Consider the following 26,881-nt stretch of genomic DNA (forward strand, 5'->3'; position numbering starts at 1 on the left):
TTCTGTTTTTGTTCTTTGCTAAAAGCTCAGTAGGCATTTGTCAGGCAAGGGAAGGAGGAGCAGGTCATTCTAGGCAGGAGGAACCACGTACATGAAGGTGCAGTGATGGGAAACCATGGTGTGCCTGAGAGGCGTGTTGGCCTCCAGGAGGATGTGTAGGATTTAGGAAGCACTGGGGCAGATGCTCAGGACCACATGGCGAAGGCCGCGTATGCCTCGCTAATACGGACTGTGTCCTGGAAGTGATGGAATCTACGCAAAGATTTGAGGTCAGTGACATGACATTTATCATCCAGAAGTAACACTTTACTTAACAGAATAAACTTTCATTCATTCAGCAAATATTTTTGAGACTGTATTACAGGCCAGACACTGTTCTGGGACCCAGGGAAATAACAGAAATAAACAATACTGTGAACGTTCTTTGCATTCAGGAGAACTTAACATTCCAGCGATTGAAGGCAGTACATAAAATGAAAGTTAATTATATGATTTATTGATTTATTTGCTTTTGCTTCATTTGAAGGTGGTAAGCGTTATAAGAAAAAAATAAAGCAAGGAACATAAGTCCTGGACATGGGAGTGGAGAAGGCCCCGTTTATCAATAGGTAGCTTTGTTATACTTAAATATAAAGAAAACTTGCTTTCGTTTATATTTTTAAGAATTTATTTTCAGTGTGCATTTTGGGACTAAGCTTCTGGGTTACATTTGCCTCATTCATGCCAGTCGATCTTGCTGTTTTATGCACGTTTCCACAGAGGTAGTATTGAGAAAACCTGGACTGGCTGTGGAGCAGAATTAAAGCTCAGCCGTCAGCCTACTGGGGCACGTCCTTCCTCCAGGAAGGCGGAGGGATATGACACGTCCAGATAAGAGCTGTGGTCAGAGGAGGAGGTGGTTGGTCCAGGTAGACGTGGCCGTCCCTTCTCTCTTTAATGACGACCGAATGAGACAGAGCAGAGCCGGCCTCAGCAGGAGTGTTCAGGCTGGACTGAGGACCAGTGTGAGTTTTCCATGCTGGGCTCGACAGCCCGGGGAGGCGCAGCTGCATCGTTCTCATCCTGTGCTTCCCGAGGTCGAGGCTCTGACACCGTCCTGCTGTTCGTCTGGCTGACCTGGGTCCGGCGATGGCATCAATGAATGAGTCCGTGGGTGGGGCCTGGGTGGTGTGTGAGGTTTGTCTGTTTGGGGAAGGGGTGGGGACAGAAGGGAGGCCCAGGTGGGGGGTGAGGGTGAATCGCACCTGTGAGAGGGGGGCCGAGATTCCCCGAGGGCAGGACGGTGCACCGCAGTGACCGTGTGGTAGAGATCTGGGGACGGATGGCCCGTGGCGGCAGGGTCTGCAGAGCTCCTGGGTGCTGGGCCGTCAGGCCACACCGCACCAGATGAAACCGGCTCTCAGCAGGACACGCCCTCGGGGAAGAACTGAACAGAAAGACAGATTCGTTGTGAATTTTGGAAGGTAGGGGATTTTATCAGCCAGTGTTCCATTGAGGACGACGGGTTTTAAGCCCCTGGTCCTATTTGTTGATCACGTTATTTTGAAGTCTCCCAAGTCTACTAAAAATATTCTCTTTTTGATTATTGGGGAGACAGGCAAAGGAACTTAGGAAATCCTTCACTGGCACATAGTACTATAAAGAAGTTCTTTATGAAAGGCCTGGAATGGGCATGTTCAGTCAAAAACTATTTTGTCTTTTCAGAGCCTGGAGTTCTGGCCTGGCACAGGTTGTCAGAAATAGGTAGTTTTTCCTAATAAAGCCGTAACTTTGAGGGCAGGTGAGCAGTTCCCATCTCTCCTGCCCAGTCACAGGGCTGGTTCTAGGTCAGCCTGGAGCTCAGCTTCCTGCTGAGAACCCAGCAGCCCCACCTGTGCCTCCTCCTACTGCAGCCTGGCGAACAGGGGAGTGCAGGCGATGGCTTGCCGCCCACTTTGACCCCAGCCTCGAGTGGGATCAGTTACAGCAGCCAAAAGCCATTCTTTTGAGTACCAAGTCTCCATCTGGGAATGAAGAGACAGTTTAGTTCACCTTCCTCGTTTGGAACCAGGCACGTTCTCCGGCAGTGGAACATCCTACCATCCATAAAAGAGACATGAAGACGCCGTCACTAAATTCTGGTGTGGGTTGGTTGAAGAATATGGGGAACGTGGGCGTTTATGAGCCTGCGCCCTTTGAGGTCAGTGAGGTTTGAGATCTCAGAAGGAAGGCCGGGCGCGGTGGCTCACGCCTGTAATCCTAGCACTTTGGGAGGCTGAGGCAGGTGGATCACGAGGTCAGCAGATGGAGATTATCCTGGCCAAAGGGTGAAACCCCGTCTCTACTAAGATACAAAGACAATGAGCAGGGCGAGGTGGCGGCACCTGTAATCCCAGCTACTCGGGAGGCCGAGGCAGGGGAATCGCGTGAACCCGGGGGGCGGAGCTTGTAGTGAGCCGAGATGGTGCCACTCACTCCAGCCTGGCAACAGAGCAAGACTATGTCTTAAAAAAGAGAGAGAGAGAGAGAGAGAGACAGAAAAAGAAAGAAAGAAAGAAAGAAAGAAAGAAAGAAAGAAAGAAAGAAAATAAAAGAAAAAAGAGATCTCAGAAGGAAGATGTTTTCAAATTTCATAAAGTTGGGAAGGATTCTAGGCAGATGCCACGAGAAGCTCAGGGCAAGAAGGTGAGGCATTCACACCCAAGTGGGAAAAAAGTAGGCAGCTGTGGCCCACCTGAGGGCAAGGCTGGGGACAGCCACACATGGGCTGGTAGAGTCCTGACTCTCCCTGGCTCTGAGCTGGTCGCAAATACTAGGAAATAAGACAGTTGGAGAACTCAGCACTAACCCAGTTCTCAGGTGCCGGAGGCGAGAAGGGAAGGAGCCGGCTGTTTCCTGAATCGACAGTCGAGGGCCTTAGCCAGACAATGCATTTTCTCTCCAAAACACACAGTGTTGCGCTGAGAGAGAACATTGTGATTTAGGAGCACAGCCAGATGACTGGGTAGGGACAGATGGAAAAAGCCTAGCTATTTATGACCTTGAGGACAGGAGAGAACGATTCCATAATTGAAGACCACAGGTAACTAAAACACCATGTGGCCAATAACTTTAACTCTGCCTTTAAAAATCTTTCACAATTTGCTAATAATATATTATTTCCTTCTTTTATCTCCTTCCTGCCTCATTTTCCATATATTTATTTCTAGTGAGGATATTTGCTCAGCTAAAGAAAATTTTCTTCATCCAAAGGTTCACCCATAGTTAATTGTGGTTCCTATAAGAACCTCTCCACAGCCTTTTACATCTATTCATTGATTTCTTTAATATTGATTGATTGCTTACAATAATAATACTGATTGATTGCTGTCCACGTACTACACTCTGGGGACTCATTACTAAGACCAGGCAGACATACATCCCTGCCCTCGTGTAGTTTATGCTCTCATGGAGAAAAGAAGACAAGAAACATTATGTGTATATTTGACTATCATGTTGGATGGAAATATGAGTAGGAGAGAAGAGGGAAGCAGGAAAGGAAGTGGGAGGAGCCCGGAGTCTGGGAGGTGAGATGGGGAGCGGCTGGGAGGTGAGATGGGGAGCGGCTGGGAGGTGAGATGGGGAGCGGCGTGACGGAGGCCATGGTGATGGTGACGTTTGCACGAAGGCCTGATGGAAGTGAGGGAGTCGGCTGAGGAGGGGTCTCAGGAAAGCTCTGGGCAGAGGAGCAGCCGGTATGGATGAACCCTGTGTGCAGGGAGCAGCGAGGAGGCCGGGTACCCAGAGCTGACCTCGCGAGGGTGAGGGGAGGCTGGAGAGCTGGTGGGGGCCACGTCAGGGAGGGTCATGTCAAGTTCATTGTAAGGACTTGGGGTTTCACTCTGAGTAAAATGAAAGGTGTTGGAGAGACTGATCTGACTTCCATCTCAGCAGGAACATCCTGACTGCTGTCCTGTGAGTAAACCGTGGTGGAAGGACAGGGGAGGAGCCAGGAGATCACCGTGGGGAGGGGGGACGGAGATGGTACCTTGGAGAAGGGTGACTGTAGTGAGGTGGTGGGAACGGGTCCATTTCCAGTGTGTTTTGGAAGTGGAGCCAACAGAGTGTGCGGACGGGTTGGGATGTAAGAGAAAGGAAGGGGTTATGGATGACTGCAGTGGCATCTCTATCCCCAGTGTAGTTTCTGAGATGGGGAAGGCTACTGGGGGAGTGACTTTGGGTGGGAAAATGAGGCGTTTGGCCTTGGACATAGTAAGCGGAGATGTCTGTTACACATTCCACACGGAGATGTTGAGCAAGTGACTGGAGGAATCTGGGGTCTCCACACGGAGATGTTGAACAAGTGACTGGAGGAATCTGGGGTCTGGGGCAAGGTGGAGCGGTCAGGGAATTGTGGGAGTTGTGAGTGTGAGACAGTGACTGCTAGAAATGGCAAAGGAGTGGCGTATGCAGAAAGAGAATGGGGCCAAGGGTGAGCTGGGGCACTCGAAGGTTAAGAGGTCAGGGAGGGGAGGAGGAGCGGAGAGCTGTGGAGAGGAGTGCGGTGCCGTGTGTGTCGGGACATGGGAAGGATGCGGTTCCCTGTGGGAGGGAGCAGAGGTGTCAACTGGGGTCAGGTGAGATGCGGCCGAGTTAACCACGTGGGGGTCACTGGGGACCTGGCCAGGCGGCGCTGGTGCAGTGATGCAGCCCAAAGCCTGATTCAGATCTGTTTAGGGGAGAATCAGAAATTAGACACAGCGAGTACAGAAAACTTTTTGGCAGCATTACACTGCAGGAGCAGAGAAATGGGCCGTGGGGCCCAGAGCATCTTCTTGTCAGACGGGAAGTTAGAGCATGTTGGCCTTCTCGTGGGAATGGCCCTGTGGAGCTGTTGTTGAAATAATCAGTGTATGTCAAAATGTCCAGAATTCAGGAATCCATTTTTAAAGTTACCAGTCATTTGAATGTTCATTGGAATAATTCAGAGCAGGCGACAGAAGTACCGAAGAACTAATGTGGGATTTTATTCTTCAAAAGCCCTGTCTTAAAAATTTATAGAATCACTGATCGTAACAGTCAAAAGGACTTTGAGAACATAAGATTTTAGATGTGAGAATGCAAAGAGGCTTTCAGGCCTTTCAGCCAGGGGATGCCCTTGTCCAGTGAACCCTCCACGGGAGGCCTCCCCTGCTGGAGACCCGCACTGGCGCTCAGGGTTCCTGACCCAGCTCCCGCTCCTGCCGCAGATCGCGAGGCCCCACAGGAAGCGCTGAAGTCGTTCAGAGGAAAAATGAAAAGCTGCCGGTTTAGTCCGGGCACCTCATTTTATCATAGGAATCAGGCACCTCATTTCATAGGAATCTGGAGATGAGGAGTCTTGCCTGAGGATACGCAGAATATTGCGTGTAAGAGCTGGAGGGAGGCCGAGGTCCTGGGTCCTGGGTCTCGGGCGGTGGACTGTCCACTTCTCCCTTGCTGCCTGTGGCCGTGCTCCTTGCCCAGGCAGTGACGGGCTCTTGGTGGGTGGATGCGTGAATGAACGAGGGACTGACCTGAGGGGAAGAGCCTCCCAGCCCAGCCTTCGCCGCGCCTGAGAATAAATGCCGCCAGGCACTCCGTGGTCCCCGTTTTGGGGCCCGGGTTTCCGCTGTCAACACCTGTGATGTGCCTCTGTTGGTCCTGCCAGGTGGACATGGTCCTCACTGCCCACAGACCTCCAATGCGCGTGGGAAGCACGTCTGCCGGGGGCGACCTGGAGCTCCTGTCGGGCTTCATGACTGATGCTGCTTTCTCTGCAGAACAGTCATGAGAGGGTTATGCGAGGTTAGTCCTGATGAAGGTGTATTAAAAGCTTGGCACAGTTGAGTTTCCATCACATTCACGAAGTTTATTTAAACCCTGCAGACTGAGAGCCATGAACGGGCCTCAGCAAGGCATACAAGGCTCTTCACAACGGGGTGCCTCGGCCCCCAAAGTCTACCTACCACGTTGCAGACAGCAAGATCCTGAAACAGACGAGTTCGGGCCCCCGAGGGTGCCTTTCTGTGTCTTCATCAGGGTGCTGGTTATGTAGGTGTTTTTCAACCTGCGTAGACTCATTGAACTGGACTTTCTGATACACATGCATACATACACACATGCTGTGTTTCAATCAAAATTTTTTTTAAAAAAATGAAGTATATTTGTCCTTGAACTCAAAATCCTTTAATGCCTCTGGTCTCACACAGAGTGAAAGCCACAGGCTGTCCAGAGACCCGCAGGCTCCACAGGCCCCCCAGCCCCCGGGCTGGCCTCACCTTCTCCACTGCGCTCCAGGATGTATCCCTGCCAAGCAGGCCCCTGCCACTCCGCGCTGATGGAGGGGCTCAGTACACATTTCTCCAAAGCAAAGGATATGCGTCTGAAAGAGCATTATCCTCAGGAGAAAGGACTCATGTGTTGGGATCTCTGTTTAGATGATGCCATAGGGAATTAGGTACTTTATTGGTGCCTTTAAAATTATGAATTTTAATGGCTTTAGAGTTCTATAGACATTTGGTTTTTACAGAGATTTTCCCTGTTAAAATAGGGTTTTTATTGTCCCTGACTATAAAATCATATATAAAATCCACAAGAAACTTGAAAGTTATCGAGGTGACCCCAGCACCCCCAGAGAAAACCACTGCTGTGGATATACAGCGACATTGTTTCAAACTCTTCTTCCTGTGCATTGTACTGACTGATATTTCTGTTCTCCCAAGAGTCTGAAAGGGGATTCTTACCTACTTTCAGTGCCGTTCTACGTAAGAAGTGAGGAGGAATGCCTGCTCGCATCTTACAGACAGAAAACCACAAAAGCAAATTCATTCGTTCACGGGTTATAAACGTAGACGAGAATTACTGTTATCCACCGTTTCAAGCCCTGAAGGACTTTTACGACTTTAAAATGCCGGGTGGTATTTTGATGGGAAGTTGTGCGATTTGTTCAAGCTGCTCTAAAGGGTGGTTGTGGGTCTGCAAGTCCAAAACCTGAGAGTACTTCGGACTTTTGAGAGCACGTCGTTGCGTTCTTCACTTAGGGTTCTCATAGAATTTGAGACCCATTAAAATCCTCTTTTCAGCACCATAATGGGAGCGATAAGCCATATCATAAAATGGATTGAGTTTTTAAACATTTTTTATTACTCTCTTTGACGGGAGGCCCTTCTCTGGTAATCTTATTACTTGGGCAGATTTCCTTTTATCATGTCATATTCATCTTTCTGAAGGACAACTATGGTTTCGGCAGCACCACTTAAGATAGGACTTTTATTAAATGCTTTGGGGGTAACTTATTTCATTACACAGAATATAAACCTTCAAATTAAATTCCGCTTTGTTCCAAGTTTATGACCGGGAACATCAGCCCGTCTTTGAGTGAGGTCAGAGCGTCCCCGGTGAGGCCGGTGCCTTCACACTGAGTTCCCGCTGAGCGTGGAACTGGCCTGTGACACCCGATGAGGCACGCACACTGCTGCATTCTCCTCCCTCAGGTTCCCAGACAGATTCGCGTTGATAGCTCGCCGGTGCGGACTCACAGCTTGCTCAACCTGTGCGGCTTGCACTGCGGGTTTCCCCAGGGGAGTGAGTGCGCGCGGCATCCCCACGGCATTCCCAGGCTATCAAAAGCTGACGTTCAAGAAGAATGGCCCTAAGGATCGACTTTTCGTTTCTGAAAACTCTCAAAGCTCTATCTTCGTAATTAGCTAAAGCACTACTTTCTGGATGCTGTGTTTTGGCAACTTTATGGAAACCACTTTATAGAAACGAATATTTCAACCTCCCTGAAGGCTGATACAGGAAATGACAAGATGGGGCGTCCGTTTTCTCTTTTCGATAAAATTGGTGTTCAAGATAGTCTCCTCCTTGCTGAATAGCGCCCTTTACTAAAAGAGGGACAGATCCTGGTAAGTTTTAGAAGCAGGAGAATGGGTGTTTCTGGTTGATTGCAGTGCCTACCCCGAGGGCCAGTGAGGTCCCGTGACCATGCCTGTGGTTTCCTCTTGTCTGTGGTGGCTTGTTTGGTTGGAATTCAGTGTAGAGCTGAGTTCTTTTCAGTCGGTTTTCCTCTTCTCTTTCCTCTGCATTTCCTGATTTATGTTTTGTGTTTTACTCATTATTTTCCATCTTCACTGAATTTTACTTTTATTTACTTATTTATTTAAGAGACAATGTCTGGCTCTGTTGCCCAGGCTGGAGTGCAGTGGTGTGATCTCGGCTCGCTGCAGCCTCGAACTCCTAGGCTCAAGCCATCCTGTCACCTCAGCCTCCCGAGTAGCTGAGACTGCAGGCACATGCCACCACGCTCAGCTAATTTTTAAAATTTTTCATAGAGACAGGGTCTCACCATGTTGACCAAGCTGGTCTGGAACTCCTGACCTCAAGCTGTCCTTCTGTCTGGGATTACAGGTGTGAACCACTATGCTCAGCCTGAATTTTCCTTTTATTATAGGATATCTTATACCTTGCAGCAGAATAGGCAGTGTGTATACATTAATAAAAAAATTGTTGTCACCTCGGTGCTAGGGAATGTAAACTTACATTGGTTACGGTACAATTATTTATTCTAATCTTCAAACCCATTAATTCTTGGCTTCTACTTCACTGGCAGCTAGATTTGACCTGTTTGCTATTTACCACGTAAGCACATGGGAAAGGCAGCCGTACAGAGAGCAGGTTCTAGACTTTAATGTCAGAAATGATGGAGCCAGAATCACTCTCCATTTTCAGGTTTGTGAATGATAGAAGTGTGAACTAAATGAGTCAGTGTTGCTATATGAATTTTAACAGAAATAACTAATGTAGATGACTTTGCCAATTCACAAAAAAGGCTGATTTTACAGCTGAGATGTAATGCTGTATATAGTCCTTATTTTGTGACTGAGATCGTATCTGTGAAAACTAAGACTTGAAAGGAGTGTAGTGGAAATTGAAAACAACTTTTTGTTGCCTGTTAACTAGTAGAATGTTGACTCTACCAAGCAGATTAAATTTAGTCTCTGTGAGGCTTGATTTGTTCTGCCTAAGATTGAGCATTTATCATTGGAGCCTGACCGAGTTTAGGTTTACATTATTCAAATTTGTTAGGCTACTGGTCCTTACATTTTTTTTTAATATGGCCTTTTTGTATATGAGTTTGGAAATCACAGAAAACCTTAAAATGTTCCATTTTTCCCCTCGTTTTAGGGCTCCTAAAATTCCCTGTTATTTCAAAGGTTACAAAATATTAGGACATTCCCTTCCTCTGAATCATTCTTTTCCTTTCTGCTCTCGTACATGGTATAACCCAACTGGCTAATGTTAGTTTGTACATAACTAGAATGACCTTCAGGACAAAAAAGGGTTTCCTCTAATCCGATGGAAATCTCGGGTTTTATGTTCCACCACAGGTAATTCATTCTCCAGCTTCGGGTAAGTCAGGGATTATCCCTGGCCTGCTTCCTCACCTGGGAGGCGAGGCGTGGATCAGTGTGTCTAGGTCCCTCTCAGCATTCAGGTTTGATAACTCTGGGATAACTCCACAACACAGGAAAACCCGTCAGAAGCGTTGTGTAGAAATGCAGAGAAGCTGGAGACCCCAAATGTGGAGAAGACGGTATTATCAGAAGTATGTACAGCGATTCTAAAGTCTGTTGTTGATTCTGGAAGTTGTTTCTCATAAGTATTTTTTTTTTAATAAGAAATCAAATACGAAATTTTGGCAAAGAGGAATGCCACTTTCTTCACTTAGAAGGTCCTGACTTTTTTTTTTTTTAAGAAGAGGAGTGATTTAAATCTCATAAATGGTTATAACACATCTGTAGCTCCTGGAGGAGACACTGGTTCCTGAGCGGCTCATTCTGTCTTCCAGTCCAGTATTACACGTCTGAGGTCGCCATTAATTTGTCACCAAAGTGTTTCTAATGTTTAACAATCCATGATTTCCCTCAACTTCTAGCTTGGCAGAAATACTCAACAAGTTCCACAGGGAATAGACAACATATTTAAAATTTTTTCCATTGTCTTTCTCTGACTTAAGTTTTACTTCATGGAGGACCCCCTCTGGTTCTAGTCTGTCAAAGTGTAGTTTAGGGGTCAAAGCTACATTGGTTCAAAGTTTCCAAAATAGCCCATTGACAGAACAGCGCTCTAGCGACTGGGCCCTGTAGTCAGCAGTTACCCAAATACCTGCTTATTTTAAGAGATTGTATTTTAGTTTTCTTCTTTGTAAATTAGCAAATACCAAATAAACAGTCCAATAAAATACCGCTAACCGAAGAGGAGGCTGTCAGTGAGCTGCCCCTCTCTCAGTAGACGGTGGTTCTCCATCTGCACTGCCCACTGGAGCCGTGCCGGGGGCGTCAGAAACCCGCATGCCTGTCTGCACCTCAGGCCGGGAGAGCAGGACTGGCTGGGACCCCTACCCCAGCAGTGCTGAAAGAGGTCCAGGGGATCCAATATGCAGCTAAGATGGGGCCTTTCTCTTAGGGTTATCAGTTTGTTTGAAATGCTCCAATAATCTCGTGATGAGAGGATCTGAATGCACTGGGCTTTTGGGTGGCACAGTGTGCTGGGGACGGCCTGTCCAGAGCTGGGGTGAGGTGGAGCTGCCTCTGTCAACACCAGTTCTGTTAACTTGGACCGACATTTACTGTGTTCTGCAGTTCTCATTCCAGTGTTAGCATTAATTCTTAGCACTTAATCACATTACAACAATTTTCTAGTAGTTTCTGTATCACATCAGGAAGCCGGTAAATTAAAATTCTCATGCTGGTCGTTCTGATTCCAGTGGCCGTGTGATGGAAAGACCTTACTCTGATGTTGGACTGATGACTCACAGCTGAGATTTAGATTTTTTAAATTTGAATTTTTTTTTATTTTTTAGAGACCGGGTCTTGCTCTGTCACCCGGGCTTGAGTGCAGTGGCGTGATCATAGCTCACTGCAGCCTTGAACTTCTGGACACAAGCGATCCTCTTGCCTTCGTGTCCTGAGTAGCTGGGAGTACAGGAGTGGCCACTGCGCTTTTCTCGTTTTTAAACTGTTTTGTAGAGACAGGGTCTCGCTTTGTTGCCCAGGCTGGTCTGGAATTCCTGGACTCAAATGCTCCTCCTGCCTCTGCCTCCCAAAGTGCTGAGCGCACAGGTATGAGTCTCTGTACCCAACTGAATTTGAAATTTAATAGGTTGATGTTATTTCCGTAGCACAAGCCTTGTTAGTGCTGCCTGGTGTTGAGCCGACTTGAGACAACTGGCGATTTGGGGAGCTTCGTTATTATACGTGGGGCCGCGCCCATTGCAAGTGAGTCTCTCGCTTTCCTGAAAGTGGATCTGGAAACTGAGGCAGTGCGGTGAGATGAGGCAAAACGGAATCAAATGGGAAGAATAATATCTGCCCTGATTATTTCACGGGGTTCTTACGAGGCTCAGATCAGATCATTCATTTATTCAACAAATGTGTGATTCACCGAGCGCCTGTCACAGGCTGGGCGGCGCTCTAGAACACGAAGGAGATAACGAAGGGAAATGTTTGGCCTTGGAAGGAGCGGCAAATTAGTCACTGCTCATATTTTTAAAATAGTTCATGCCATAAGCGCTTTGAAGAGGGCTAGCTCATTCATTTCCGAGTTTCCGTGTCTCACTACCTAGCACAGAACATAGACGCGGCTAATACACCGGTTATGTGAATGAACGAATGAGTCGCAGAATTCACTTCCTTGCAAGCCTGTCGTGTCTCCCTCCAACAAGTTAAAATGAGTAAAGTGTGGATGTGGTCTCATTTCTTGGGTAGTTTAACGTTCCACACCAACTTGACTATGGTAGTCTAACCTCGGATCCTTTCAAACCTCAGCAATGGTGAACTTTTTAGTTAGAGTTTGATTCAGTTCAGGTTCGTATTCCTTTTTTTCCCAATCACCGTTTTAGCGACACAGGGAGTACCTGTTTTTGGTTAATGGGCTTTTCATGTTTGGTATGAATCCATAGTCCAATATTTCTTTTGGAAAGGAAGATAAATTTTTCCCTTGACATCCCTTTTTTCCATTAAGTGAAAAAAAATGTTACTTCATAAATGTGATTTCAAACAGCTGGATTTTAATCTTTCCACCTTATGGAAAGAGAGCGTTTGGCTCCGGCCGCACCCCCACCACGTGGCCCGGCCTCACTCCGCACACAGCTCTTCTAACCTGGATGGTGCCGCCAGCGAGGCGCGCGTGGGTGTGCATTTGGGCTGCGTTCACATGTTATTCTAAACTAGGTCAGCAGCTCGGCTGGTTTCTTTTTCTACACTCTTTTAGGAGAATGTGAACAAATGGAGGATTATAATACCCTTTTTATACAGGTTCACAGAAATACTTTGAGGACTCTTACGTTGTGTTTCTTTACAACAGGTAAAGGTTATTATCTTGTGGGCCATAGTTCGCCCCGAGGGGCAGGCTGGGCTGGGGCAGCCCCACACATGGTTCGCGTCGCTGGAGGAGGCCTTGGTGTGCCGATGCCCAGCCTTTTATTGGAATGACGGAAAATTTGAGTTGAAAGGACCTTGGACTTGATCCAGGCCCGCCACCCTTATTCCAGACACAGAACCAAGGCCTGGAAAAAGGAAGAGGCTGTGACAGTCAGCGGCAGCGAGGAGCCCGGGACTCCTCCGGAGGCTCTGTCTTCCCTCTGTCTACTGAGTGGGCTGTGCTGTGTGAATCTTGCCAGCTTCTGTGGTCTCCTAGGGCCAAGCCCACACTCAGAATGCAGGATGACAGTCACTGTAAGATGCAGTGGACCTTTCTGTGCTCAAGTGTATATAAATGTGTAACTTCCTTTATTCTTCGTTGCTTAAACGGATGGTAATGTGTTAAGTGTGCAAATTTGTTTTAAAGTCCTACGAAACTGAATTCCGTTTTCAAATATGGATTTGTACAGATTTTAGGGAGCCTGTGTTCAGTGTGGCCTGTAGGGATTTGGGTATGGGATCTGCCCTATTTTTATAATTTGCCAGCATGGCCCTTTAGCAGAAAGCACACATGATTTCCCCATGTTTTACATTATAAATTCACTGCTACCCACGCCTGGTGTCATGCCTGATTTTTCTGAGGCATGAGACGAATGAACGTCTGAGAGGTGAAATACGTTGTCCAGATTCTCACCACAAGACGGTGGCAAGTGGGAAATAAAATGTCTCAGTGTCCTTTTGTTAAGCCAGCGCTCCTGAGTTCTGCCAGCCCCTGCCACGGCTGGCTGCGCGGGCTCCCCCATTCTCGGAGGTGTGGAGAACTGCCAAGGATGTTTTCAAACCGAATAATAGAGCCCCACAGCTATGACTTTTGCAGAGCAGGCCGTGGAAAGAAAGAGAGCACCTGTGCTACTCGTGTGGGCAGTGCCGTAGGGCGAGGCGTGCGTGGCAGGCCTCGGCGCCCCTGTGGAGTGCAGGAGGGCACCATCCTGTGTGTTTCAGACAAGGAAGGTCCTCACCCAGATGGCCGTTCTCCGAGTGTAGTGTCCTGGGCTCTGCAGATAGTCTGAGCTCCCAGACAATCATGGCATGCAAATGGGGGAAAGAAACCGACGACAGTCGCCGCTCAAGAGCACCAAGCTTGCATTGACTGCTCCATGCTTTATATTGTACTTTTTCAGAGTGCAAATTCACCTGCACCAGCGGTAAATGCTTGTATCTTGGTTCGCTGGTCTGTAACCAACAGAACGACTGTGGGGACAACAGTGACGAAGAGAACTGTCTCCTGGTGACCGAGCACCCGCCTCCGGGCATCTTCAACTGTAAGTCTTTCCTCCCGCCTGGGCGGCACTGTCTGGTGTGGTTCTGAGGCGGTTAGGAGGTGGGGTCCCTGGGACTTGCGAAGGAGGTTGTTTTCTGGTTCCAGAAAGAGATTTGCATTTTCACAAAGGAAATGTTTTCTTCTTTTAGGATAGAGGGGCGGCGTGTTTCAACGTAGGAAATTCGTTCTGTTCTCTAAAGTGGTCGGTGGAGCTGTGTTTTGAAATAGGCTTTTGCTATTTATCTGAGCAATGCCTGGATTCCAGGAAATCGTATATTGATTTTAGTATTCTTCATACCAACATTCTTACTTCAGAAGTAATTTTAAATTAGCAAAGAAAGATGTGTGGAAGGTCCGTAATTCATCATGCAACTGAAATATGAAAGAAAAATTTGCATGGGATCCTTAAAGGTTCTGGTCATGTGTTTTTCTGTTAGATGCTGGACGGAAACAGCTGGAGTGAGGTCTTGACACGTGTGAATCCCCAAGGCTGAGGCTTTGAGCGTTTCTTGAATTGGAAGAAGTGGAGTCAGAGTTTGAAGTTCGTTGGTTTTTGGTCTCATGGGTTTTGTGAGAAGGGAAGAGAAAGAAGGCAGTTTGGAAATCCCGCTGAACTTAGGAAAGGTGGCTTACCGTTTTCCGTGTTTCTCTGGGCTAAGTGAGGGGGATTGAGGGTGAGGATCTGGTTGCAGTTGCACACCTTGGGAAGAGCGTTGGCCGGGCCGACCCTCCTCACACGGCCTTCTTAGACCATTTTATGATGCGTTCAGCGTCTCTCCCCATTTTTACTGACATTATTTTGAGGAGTTATATTTGAGACAGATTTAAAATTTTTGTTATGGAAATTAGACTACATAAATACCAGTGCTGCAAATGTGAAAATGGGAGGGGGTTTAAAAAAAGAAACTATTTTCTCTATTCCTACTGTATTTTTATATGGGGGGCACGTTACGTATGTCCCCAATATAAAAATGACTGTGCTCTAGCACGTTTTAAGCCTGCTATTTATGCTTGCTAAATTCAAGAGTCTTATGGTACAAATAGTTTTTGTCAAGTTTTTCTATTGTGTTTCCATTTGCGTTTTCTCCTACCCAGCGCTCTTTGAGTCCCATCTCTGTACGTTGCATAGACGGTTCTCAGAGGTTCGGGTGGGCGCGTGCTTGCCTGGCCCTGGCTCCGTGTTCTATGCAGCAGTCTGTGTAATACGGCTTTGCCTCTCACCTGGAGTCATCTGGCCCACAGGCCCCGGCTGCCCCCAGGCCCAGGATGGCCCAGAGGCTCTCGCTCTGGCTGTGCTACTTAGCGTGGGAACCAGGGCTGGGTGCAGGAGGAGGGAGGAGGGCTGCAGGTCAGGACGGGGGACTGGGAGCTGGGTGAGCACCTCCCTGAGGACGAGCAGGCAGCAGGCCAGAGGGCCGGGAGCACTGAGGAACCCTGCTTGTCTGCATGATGGAAACGTGGATGGAACAATGTTGTTTTCATCTCCTGAGCCTCAGTACCCTCCGCTGCACAATGATGGCATAAGAATGGTTGTTGGAGCATCACACGGGGCAATCCACAGACAGCACTTAGAGCAGCGCATTCCAGGCACTAAGCACCCAGAGATGACCTGAGCTCAGGCTGGGGTCTTAGAAGGAGGTGAGAAAGGCAGCATCTTACTCAGTTTTCTCTGGACTTGACGAACAGCAGACACCCAGGTGAGCTGTGTGGAGAGTGTCAGGACCGTGTGTGCCGCCTTGACTGGGGTCAGAGTTCTGGAGCCCCGGCCTCCGCTCTGGGGGGCCCCACAGGCTTCTTCTGTGTCTGCGTCGTCGTCGTCGTCGTCATCCTCCTCCTCCTCCTCCCCCCCCTCCCCCTCTCCCTCTCCCTCCCCCTCCCCCTCCCCCTCCTTTACTACAGGGCCCTTTTGCTGAGGGCTTCCTTGTTTTCAACCCTCCTTCCTACCCTTCCTTCCTCCCTCGCTCCCTTTCTTGTCACTGTTCTTTCCAGTTTTTAAGGCCTGTCTCCAGATTGCTTTTCCACTCATTTTTTAAAATGCAAGCACTTTAATTCTGCCTAGAAGCCAGGGCAGCCGTTACATCCGTCAGGGTCCAACTTTGTCCTAACAGAGGAGTCTTACCATCCTGTTGGCAAACTCTTGGCCCCCCACTGTTCAGATATGACTAGAACTTTTGTCTTTATAGCTAAAATGGGATATTATTTACAATATACTCCTTCTAAGAAGACTGGAGAGCCAGGAGATGGAAGGACAAAGGGCAGGACCGTGGCCGTGGCTTCGGATTGATGTGGGTTCACGGTTCGCCCGAGGGGAGCGACAGCGCCTTTCAGCTCAGGTTCTCTCCCTGTGGAACAGGCACAGTCCTGCCATGCACGCATCTGCAGGAAAGAACGTCCGTGGGAAACACAGTCTATGTCATCGTGTTGCAATTGCCATCTCCACTCCCCATGTGGCCTTTCCTGGGGGGTGCGCGGCTGTGACTTTGGGCCGTCTGTGATGTCAGAGCCGTTCCGTACACGGAGCAGAAATGCACAGGTGTCTACAAGTGCGCTTGCCCAGCGATCCTGGGTGATTCTCCCTATTCTGTCCCCTGGGGAGGCTGCGACCTGGGCCGTGGCTGCCCCCACTTTCCCCTCAGGTTCTCTGCAGGTGCCCGAGGGAGCTGGCTGAGTGGTCATGGGGGGACACTCACGGCGCAGGTTGCCTCTGGATGGTTCTCTGTGGCTGGGAACTCCGGGGCAGGTGGTGGTTCCTCTGTCCTCCGCTGCAGCTCACGTCCGCCAGGTGTGCGGCTTCCCAGGGGAGGAGGCCGGAGGGTGGCCTCATGTTGAATAGATACATATTCTCTTCCCCGTATTCTGCTGGGCAGCGAACAGGGAGATTTCACTTCCTGTCAATAGCTGTGAACCCGCCTCAGAGGCTCTCCGGTTGTCAGTGGGTGTCAGCGGATGACACTTTTTATTAGATCCTTGACCAGCCCGTTTCCTACAGCGGACAGACAGCCGGCCTTTCGTGGTGTGCCGCTCTGACGGTAACGTCCACATCGTCTCCACCTGGATGGAGTCAGAGTGTCGCGTGAACTGTTGTCTGTGAAGCACCACGCTCCGGAAAGGTGGTACCTCGTTCTTCCTGCTTAGGAGCAGGATTGTGTGATCTGTTTTCCCTTGTTCCCACCCGAAGGATGCACTCAGTGTCCCAGCTCTGCTTAGGAGCAGGATTGTGTGATCTGTGTTCCCTTGTTCTCACCCGAAGGATGCACTCAGTGTCCCAGCTCTGAGGGTGCTGAGGCTGAAGCGAGGTGAGACCTCTGGGTTTCCAGATGAGCTAGAATCAGTTTGGTTTCCTGTCCGTGCCGTTACCTTTGAGTACGTTCCACGGCTCAGAGGTCTTGGCCGTATCTCCCGTTTGATATTTGCCAAATTTCAGCGTGAATTAAGGTTAGCAAGAAAATGTGACTGTTATTTCTAAAGGCAACAATAATAAGAATCACAGAAGCTCTGAAAGTTGCTGTAAGTAGCTTTTCTCTTCAAACAAAAATGCGTTTGGAGCCAAGGCTGAGGCACAGCGGGCTTCATCTGCCTCTTGCCTCTCCTCACCGTGGCCAGGTTATCCGTGGACCGAGGCTGCTTCGTTCTGCTGAGACATCAAAGGGTTTTGCGTGGACGTGGAGGTCTGGGCTGACGTGCGTGGACGTGGAGGTCTGGGCTGACGTGCGTGGACGTGGAGGTCTGGGCTGACGTGCGTGGACGTGGAGGTCTGGGCTGACGTCTGTTATCTCCTGGGGAAAGGGTTTGCCTGGCTGCGTCTTTCTGTGGAAGAGGAAATATCCCGTCAGCCTCAGTCACCAGCTTCTGTCACATCTTTTCTCTGGCTGCTCTATCAAAATACTGTACCCCTGAGTAGTAAACATACAGATTATACACACACAGTTATTTGTTGTTTACACAAATAAAATAATTATACAAATTATTCCTTATACAAACAAAATTATTTATGAAGTACCTTCTCTGGTCATTGTACTGGGCCTTGTGGAAACGAGGAATGAAGGAAAATATAGACGCTGCTGTCAAGGTGCTGAGAGTCGGGAGGCGAATTCACACCTGCACAGCCAAAGATAACTAAAAACGGGCCCAGGGAGTGAGGGCCGAGCGGGTCCAGTCGTTCGTGGTTCAGGGGACAGAGATTCCTCCTGGTTGGATTCGTGGTCACAGTGGCTTCCTGGAGGAGGTGTGCTGGGTGGCAAGAGGAGAGGACAGAGTGCCAGGGCCCAGAAGAGCATGAGCGTAGGGTGGCAATGAGGGTGGCGCTGTTCTGGGACAGAAGGCCGTGGCTGGGGCCTGCGTGGGGCACAGCTGAGAAAGTGGGTTGGGCCTAGAGAGAGAGAGACCAGTGTATAAGGCTCCACCTCCTGCCCTGGTCCCCGGACAGGCCACCTGCTAGCCAGCCAGCTGCGGGGAGCCTGAGACTGGCATCCCGCTTGGTGGACCCACCACCTCACCATTCCTGCCCAGCCAAGGACATCCTGCGGTGCTACGTTTCCAAAGCCCCTTGGCCACATCTTATTGGGGGACAGCAGCGCTCCTTCGACGGTCCAGAAGTGATCATTGAGTGGTCTGTGCAGCCTGGCAAGTGCCACCTCCTCCGAAAGCCCTGGTGAGCAGACACACCCCGAAGCCAGCTCTGCTGAGGGATTCTCAGCTCTGGACCTTAAGAGTAACGTCAGCACTGACAAGAAGCCACAGCTTTTCCCTTTGAGCTTCAGCGGAATTTCCAGGTAACTGAGAGGATCTGATTCGGGGAGAGCGGGGAGAGGAGCAGCTCCCCTTTGCTACTGGAGCGTCAGGGGAAGCTGCTTCCCTCTGTATAGAGACCTCATAAAACTGACCCCAAATCAAATGGACTGGAGCTGACAAAGCGCACCCCGTTATGCCAGGATTATGACTTCAGGACTTTTCCGGAGGAAACTTTTTCCTCCCATTGCCATTTAGGGTAATAACAACCAAATAAAATAAAACCCAACTTATTAAAATCTGAGCTGATTATCTTACTTCCGAAACCAACTCTTCCCACCTTCTTCATTTTTCCCTCAAAGAGACTGGCATCCTGCTCGTCACCTGCAGGCACCAAGCTCTGACTGCCCTCCTTCCCGCCTTAGGCCAGCAGGTTCCCACCTCCCAAGCATGTTGTTTGTTGAGGACTTGGGGATCAGGCTTATAACCGCATAACCGCATAGGAAACCTGTGCATAACCAGGGCTCGCAAATGCTAGACACTTCTGTTTTTTTTCCCTATAATGATTGCAGTAAACCTTAACCATAATTCTCTATATTAGAGAATAGTCACCAAATGTCCTTTTCGAGTTCATATTTCTCCAGTTGTCTTATAAATGTGCATTTCGGTTTGTTCTGTTTATCATTTGTTTGCGCCAGGATCCAAAGAAGCCCCAGGCTTCGCAGATCGCTTTGCTCCTGAAGGATCTCTGACTCTGTAGGTTCTCCCTCCATATCTGTATCCCTCCCTCCATCCTCCTGTCTCTCTCTCCTCCTCCTCGTCCTCCTCCTCCTGTTCCTCCTGTTCCTCCTCTTCCTCCTCCTCCTCCTCCTCGTCCTCCTCCTCCTCCTCCTCCTCCTGTTCCTCCTCGTCCTCCTCCTCGTCCTCCTCCTCCTCCTCCTCCTCGTCCTCCTCCTCCTCCTCCTTTTGTGACTTTGGGTGGAGGGGTCTGGCCTGTTTGTTCTGCAGTTTCCGTGCTCTGCAGTTTCTGCTGGCTACTTTCCTGTGGAGTCACTGAACGTGCTTCTCTGTCCCACAGCATTGCTGCCGCGTGGTAGGCAGGGCAGAGGCCGGGGGAGACTCGGGTGCGATCGCGGGGTGGGAAAGCACTATCCCGCTGCAGCTCCTCCGTCAGGAGTACACCGTGTCTGCTGGTCTCCTGCGTGACACCGTCGGTCATTTGGGTTTGCAAAACAGTCACCACCAAATTCTGTCCTTTTTTCTCCAGTAATTAGTGGGGATATGTCTATAAAGAGAAATTCCCCATCAACAGTTTGATTACCCTGAAGTGTATATCATGTAGGATCCATTAACTTAAGGATGAGGGTTCGCTGTCACTCTGCACGGGTGACCGCTGAGATTTCCTCTTGTGTTATTATGAACTGATGAATTGAACTGGGTTTGATGCATACACTTAACGTTTTTAGGAGCCCCCTCTGCTACACTTGGATAGCCAACTCCCAGGTCCCATCTGGAATTTGGGGATGGTCAGTGACCGGTGTAACTCCAGGTTAAACTCCAGGCATGCAGGGGCTCAGCCCTCTCCCCTTCTCTTCTTTATGATCCTCCTTAACTTAAATTTTCTCTTCTCTAGCTTGCTTTGTTGTAAGAATACGGTATATCATTACATATGACACACAAAATGTGTGTTGATCGACCGCTTATGTTATAGGTAAGACTTTCAGTCAACGGTAGGCTGTTAGTAGTTAAGTTTTCAGGGAGTTGAAAGTTACACACAAATTTTCCACTTCACGGAGATCAGAGCCCCAACCCCCAAATTGTTCAAAGGTCAGCTGCACATGGTGGACACTCAAGAGTGTTGACTGGAGACCGTTGATCCTTTCTCTGCTGCCTCCCAGCATCCTGTGAGCGTGGCTGCCAGGTGATCAGTGCCCATGCGGTCTCTGCGGAAGCCACGGTGCTTGCCACAGTGCCTGGAGCATGTAGCATATGGTGCATGGCCCTGTAAATATTTGCTGAGTGTAGGGATAAATATTATTATTTTAGAAAACTCAAGCCTGACCAGAGGATGAAAAAGGCTTTTGCTTGCATGGCCTAGTACCTTGCAAGTGGAAGCAAGGATTGAAAATGTCCACGTGATCCTGGCAGCCTGCATGAGAAGACGAAGGAAGAGACCACACAAGGCTGGTGCCCGCAAACTGCCTGTCCTTCCCAAGTGTGTTTAGACTGCCGTAAACACCCAAACCAGCCAAAGTGGAAGCTTGCTCTGGTGAGCATTTATTCGGGACCGACAGTGTGATCGGCTTTTACCAACAGTGTGACCAGTCAGGCCTTCCCAGTCCTGCAGCCCTGGACAGACAGACCTTTGGCTTCTCAATATCCATCTGCTGTGTAGGAAGGACCCGGTCCTGTCAAGCCCAGAGGAAATGTGGAGTGCTTCTGGCTGGCCCTAAAGACGTGTAAGTGTGTGAGCAGATGTGAGTCTGTGTGTGCTTGCATGAGATGTGAGTATACCCGAGTGGGACTGGGTCTTGTGTGTGTACAAGCATGTGTGAGAATGTGGAGTACTGTGTGCATGCACAAGTGTGTGGGTGTTGGAGAGTGTGCGTCTGGTGTGTGCATGCATGTGACTCCGTGTGGTGTGTGCATGCATGTGACTCCGTGTGGTGTGTGCATGCATGTGACTCCGTGTGGTGTGTGCATGCATGTGACTCCGTGTGGTGTGTGCATGCATGCGTGGGTGTGTCATGGGTGGAGTGTGTATGCACTGTGTGAACGTGTCTGTGCACGTGTGTGAGGGTGAGTCTGTGGTGGATTTGTGCATGAGTGTGCACGTGTGTGAGGGTGAGTGGTGCGTATATATATGAGAGTGTATCTGTGTACATGTCTGCGGGTGTGTGCGTGTGCGGGTGTGTATATGTGAGGGTCTGTGGTGCACGTATACATGAGTGTGTGTGCATGTGTGAGAGTCTGGTGTATTTGCACATGAGCGTGCATGTGTATGCATGTATGTGTGTAGGTGAGGGTGTGTGGTGCATGTGTGCATGAGAATGTGTATGTGCATGTATGTGAGTGTGTGGGTGTGTGTGTGAGGTTGAGTCTCTGGTGCGTATGTGCGTGAATGTGTGTGTCTGTGTGTGAGGGCGAGGCTGTGTGGTGCATGTGTGCAGGAGTGTGTCACCTGGAGTCACCACCACTCCCTGCCTGTGGCTTTAGGTAAGTTGTTCAGCCTCTGTGGACCTCGGTTTTCTCATTTGTAAAATGAGGATAATATTGGTATCTCTTCCAAAGGGCTGTTCTGAGGATTTACTGAAATAGTGCAGGAAAGGCAGTTGGAGTAATGCCTGGCCCACGGTACGTCCTCGGTGAGCATCATCTGTTGGAGGGTCCACTGCTTCCTGGGGAAGGGAATTAGGAAGCAGCTGCTGTTTGCCGGGTGCTCACTGTTCACAGGTATCGTCTGTTTATCTCTCAGAAGCACCCTAGAAAGGTCATAAGAATGCAGCGCTCAGGGCGGTGAGGTGAGTTACTCAGAGTTACACAGCCAAGCCGCTGCTGGGTGTTGAACTCAGGCCGTGGTTTTGTCTGTCTTTGGAGGTGCTATTTTCCCCTCCCGTGGTATTTTTACTCCTCAGTTCTTAAAAGGCTTGAAGGGCTTTGATGGTGGGGATCAAACCAACCATATTCTATTCAGGAGGGCCACAGCGGATGAACGTTTTCAGGTGATACATAGATGACGATTTTTGGTTTCAGGCTGGATTTTCAAGCAGATTATGAAAAATTGACCTCAGAGCCCCTGTGTGTCAGGGATCGTGGATTCTGTTGATCCCTTGGGGTTTGCTCCAGAAACTGATAAACTATCCCGTCTTCGATTGTGCCCCGTCCAGGTAGTACTCGTGTGACCCAGAAGCCACCTCTCCTCTCTGACTCGCTGTCTGGCAGGAGGATGGGGACGATGACGGCTGCCCTGGGGAGGTGAGAGGCCGCGTGGCGTCAGCGTGGGGCAGCTGTTTCTGCCATCACCCTCCCCGTTCCACCGCCTGCCAGACGTGGGCTTTTAGCCTCTGATCCCCAGTTTCCCTCTGACTCTCGTGTGAGCGCATCGGCCGCTTCAGCATCTCCAGCTGTGCTGGGAGGGGTGGGGCCTGCCTGGGGCCCTCTGGCATTCGGCGGACTGGACTTTCGCGTTGACGTTGCTGACTGCAGGAGGCACGGACAGGGGTCTTCCGGGCTGTGGTGGTCCTTGGAGCGAGGCTGGGGCGAGGGGCGAGGGGCTTCCACAGACGTAATTCTGGCTGGCCTCCATCAAGGCCATGTTCAATGAATCGGGCCGTTCTGCGGAGCAGCCGGTGTGCTTTGGACGGGGCTCCCCGCCCCCACGCTCCTTTTTTTTTTTTTTTTTGACTTAAAAAAAGAATCTATGGCAAAGCAATTACTGCCTGTGACAGTGACCCAAGGTGGTGTTTAAAACAAGATGTGGAGGGGAATGTGCCTCTCTCTGGGCTCGCCACGGATCGGGTTGCAGGACTGTCACTGGCAGCTCACTCCTGCCTGAATGGTTCTGTGGGATGAGCCCCAGGGAGGTGCCGGCAGCCTCACCCTCCCCTCCTGGTCCCGCCCCGTGTGTTGGCTGCCTTTGTTTCTCCAAGACGGTTTTCTGATCAATTAAAATCGTGTAGGGTCTTAAACGGTAATTCTGCCTTTTCAGATAAACAAAGGCGGAGAACAAATGGGAGGGTAAGTTTTAATAAACCTTAGGCATCATTTCCTCCTGCTGTGACACTAAATTTACTCGGATAAAAACAACCTCTTAGATTTACATTTTGATTCTGTTACTGCTTTCATGTGTGCGGGGCTGTCCCACTTCAGATGAAATTTATCCACTTCTTTAAATATTTAGTAGTCTAGCGTGGATGTTAATGAAAGTCTGGCGGTGCTATTTTGAGAATTGCAACAATGATAGTAATTTTCAGTGTCAGATTCCTGCTTCGCAAAGGGAAAGAGGGATGGGAGAAGGGGGAGGGAAAAATGGTTTCAGTTCTAATAGAGTTTGCCATCCGCTGGGCCGTGCCAGACAGATGGGTCATGAATACTGTCTAGACGCTCTCTGCCTGAGCAAAGCCCTGGTCTCTGAGGACACGCAATGGGATGCCGGCTTAAGTAACTGGGGAAAGTCAGGGCAGGCTCTCCTGGAATCAGATAGAAATCAATGTGAACCTGCTTCCGGGGGGAGGCCAAGGGGCGGCCGGGAGGGTGTAGGGACAGGGGGTGCTAAGAGAAAGGGCCCTCAGTTACTGATCAATTTTAGTGCAAACTTGACAATTATTAGGCATTAGGGAGGGCGTGAAAGGACAGCTGTAGGACGATAACTCTATTGATTTAGGCCGTGCTGCCCAGAATGCAGAATGATATATATCAGACTCGGGCTTCAAAGGCCAGAGAGCAGCTGGGGTGAAAAGGAGGATGTCGTCGTGTGTGGTTAAGACGGGAATGCAGCCCGCGGGGTGACCTGCGTTAATTGTGTGTATTAACACCCTCGGCACTGCTCTTGTCGAAACCGTTGGTCTTGACTGTTCATTTAGCATCTTAATTTGCAGGGGTTTTAGAGGCTCGCCCGGCTTGCTTTCTCTTTTTACGAATCTCTGCGAATTTCTCCACGCCGGGTCTCTTCTGGGCAGCTCCACGACTGGCAGAGCTGCAGGAAAGTGGGTAAAACATTCCCCAGCGCCTGCCTGGCTGCGCTTGGGTGCCCGCGGAGTCGTGATGCTTGTCGTCCTCATTATTTTCTGAGTGGCAGGGATGGAGTTCATGTGACATCCGAAGTGAGTTTCTGCTCATGAAGACTCCCAGTGTAAGTGTGGCGAGAGTCGGGAAGGAGATGTTGCGGTGAAGATGAGAGTGGGGGGCGGAGGCTGGGGGAACACCGGCAAGGCGGGGCGCGACGCAGCAGCCTGCCGTTCGGCTGGGAGGTGCTTTGTCGCTTGGCTTGATGGCCCTAATCACGTCTTCGTCTTGAAAAAAATCACCCGAAAGGGTACTACAGTGAAACTTGGAAGGGACCGTCTTTGAGTAATTGCAGAAATAAAGCTGAAGTCTAAAGCTGCCATGAGGTGTGTCGTGGACTGCAGAGGGGGGTGACCCTCCGAGGGCTGGACTTCTGAATCCACCCTCTGGGCTGGTGCCTCTTTCAGTCATGTCAGCTTCAACGTGGGATAAAACCAGCAACCTGAACTCTGCAGTAATCCCTTTTTCATTCCTTCATCCATTCTCGTTCTGTCCCAAGAGCTAATAGCAGAGGGAAAAGAAAATATTTTTTGCTTCTTCCTTCCCAGAAAGAAAAGAGAGATCAAAGATAAAAAATATTTTCAAAGTTGATGATCACTGGAGAGGGAAAAAAGAAATCTTGTTTCAGAAGTTTGCAGTTGTGAGCAGCGAGTGGGTCTGTCCTTTTTCCAGACGGCTCCTAGAAAACTTGTCATGGTCCTCCAGAGGGTCCAGCTGTTCTTAGAGGGCACCTTCCTGCCCTAGACCCTGTGCCTGCTGTTCACACAGGGACCCTCCACTTAGGGCGGAGACTTAATTCCCTGGGATGGCCTGTAGGGAAGGGACACATGGCAGGGGCTGGGCTGTGGGCGTCAGCACTTCTGCTGCCAGCCGTGAGGCCTGGAAGGGGAGCCTCATGCTAAGTGAGAATTTATCACCTCTTGGTTCTGTTCACTTAAAATCTTGGGACCATAAAGTGCATCTCCCCATTTCAGAGACTCCGGCGGCTCAGTGGGGTGACCCCCAGGCTCATGTGTGTGCTTGGGCTTGCACCTTGTTCTAGAGAGGGCCCCTGAGCCAGGCTGTCTGCTGTGGATGGCTCTGCCATGACGCTGTCTCATGCATCCTGATCTCTCTCTTCGTTGTTAGTGGGGGTGCTGGGCATCTGTTATTTGCTTTACTCTAAAAATTCAGAGAAAAAGGAATTTGAGCTACACTTCTGGCCTTTTACCCTTTAGATCTTGGGGTACGGTCAGCTGTGGTTCCGGGTAAGGTGTACTGCCGCGGGCCCTTGCATGCCAGCTGCTCTCCCTGTCTGGGGTTGGGCGGGCAGTGGGTTTAGGCCCACCCGCTCTCTCTGTCACGGGGCCGGGGTGGTGGCTGAGCCAGTCAAGCAAAACGATGGACCTGCCATCACGGGATGTAAGCCTGTGTCTTGACTGCACATGACTTTTCGTGGAAGGACAGCCAAAGGCACACACTGCCGAGAGAGTTCCCTCTCCCGTTTACGTAGGCTCTGGAGAGAGAAGTGTTGAGCGTTGTCTCTTCCTTGGTGAGAGGGGTTGGCATGAACCCAGAATTGTAAATGCCAATCTGACCTTAAAAGGCTGGCGGAGGCCCCGCCCTTCCAGGTCTGCCCGTGCCTCCCGCTAAAGCCCCATGAGGCCTCTGGATCCGCAGCCACTGCCTCCTCTTGCCCTTCTGGTTCAGTGTCCGCTGTCATGTTAGGAGACGTTAACTGGAAATGACAGGACCTGGGGCTTCTCCGCAGTGAGCTGCTCCGCCCCCCCCCCACGCCCCCCAAAAACAAAACAGAAGATCCCAAGACTGATTAGTTTTCATAAGTTGTTGAAGGAGAAATAGTTGCTGAAAAATTATGTCTGGACAGGGGGCTGGAGGGTGTTATAGAGAAAACATGTTTGGGATAGTCACTTGTGGAAAATTATACACTGAGTCGTACAAAACATCCCATCTTTGGGATACTTAATGGAAGGTATTTTTCTGAGTGTTGAATGTGTGTGAGGCATGGGCTGGGCTCTGTGGGCAGGTGCAGGGCTGCAGGGGCTGGGTGATATGGGAGAGTGCAGTGTGTGAGACGGAGGCTTTGCTCCCAGCTTTGTTCTGTCCAGTGCTAAATGGTGTCCTTGAGAAGGCCCGCAAAGTTGTGGCCCGTATCTGCAGTGCCAGCGTGTGGGACGGAGGGAACATCTTCCTGAGCCTAGGTGCTCAGGGAGGCCACCATCACCGGCTGGCGGGGTCTGGAGAACCCCTGCTCCTCAGGGCGGCCCGGTGGGAAGGGCGGGGAGTGCCATCGGGAGGTGGCTGGGCAGGGATGCCACATGGGCTTGTCATGGAAGCTTGTGGGGAGGGAAGGGCTGACTTTGAGGAGCATCACTCGAAAGGTCGGTGGGGTCAGATTCTAGAAAGCCAGAGATGTCATAGGCCAGATCGCTTTCATTCTCTTTGGTGAGGGAAGTCATTGGAGGTCTTTGAGCAGGAGAAGCTGTGACACAAAGCTGTAGCATAGCTGGAAGTTCCTCAGAGATAGCTTAGTTCAGTTCTGCACTCAGGAAGCTAAAGCCTGAGAATTTAAATGACCGTTTCAAGGTCACAAAAATAGTCTTTGGCAGACGTCCTGATATGTATGTTTCTAGTCTGTTTGGGCTGC

The 26,881-nt window shown here is 49.8% G+C and overlaps 1 protein-coding gene and 1 long non-coding RNA gene across 31 annotated transcripts in view; both read left to right on the forward strand.

Annotated features, from left to right (window-relative positions):
* The window catches only part of LDLRAD4 (low density lipoprotein receptor class A domain containing 4), a 446,527-nt gene that overhangs the window by 219,669 nt on the left and 199,977 nt on the right, over positions 1-26,881 (forward strand). For 26 of the 30 annotated variants that reach the window (XM_077974610.1, XM_028837723.2, XM_028837730.2 and 23 more), the window contains 1 exon segment: positions 13,583-13,723. The exons of 2 other annotated variants lie outside the window; for them this stretch is intronic. In XM_077974610.1, coding sequence (XP_077830736.1) covers positions 13,583-13,723 — 141 coding nt within the window. 30 annotated transcript variants of the gene reach the window in all.
* Positions 16,860-18,749, forward strand: LOC144336568 (uncharacterized). Its single transcript, XR_013408456.1, has 2 exons — positions 16,860-16,910; positions 16,984-18,749. It is a non-coding gene; the product is annotated as an uncharacterized LOC144336568 (long non-coding RNA).

The sequence above is a fragment of the Macaca mulatta genome, chromosome 18 (assembly GCF_049350105.2).
Source record: "Macaca mulatta isolate MMU2019108-1 chromosome 18, T2T-MMU8v2.0, whole genome shotgun sequence".
Classification (NCBI taxonomy): domain Eukaryota; kingdom Metazoa; phylum Chordata; class Mammalia; order Primates; family Cercopithecidae; genus Macaca; species Macaca mulatta.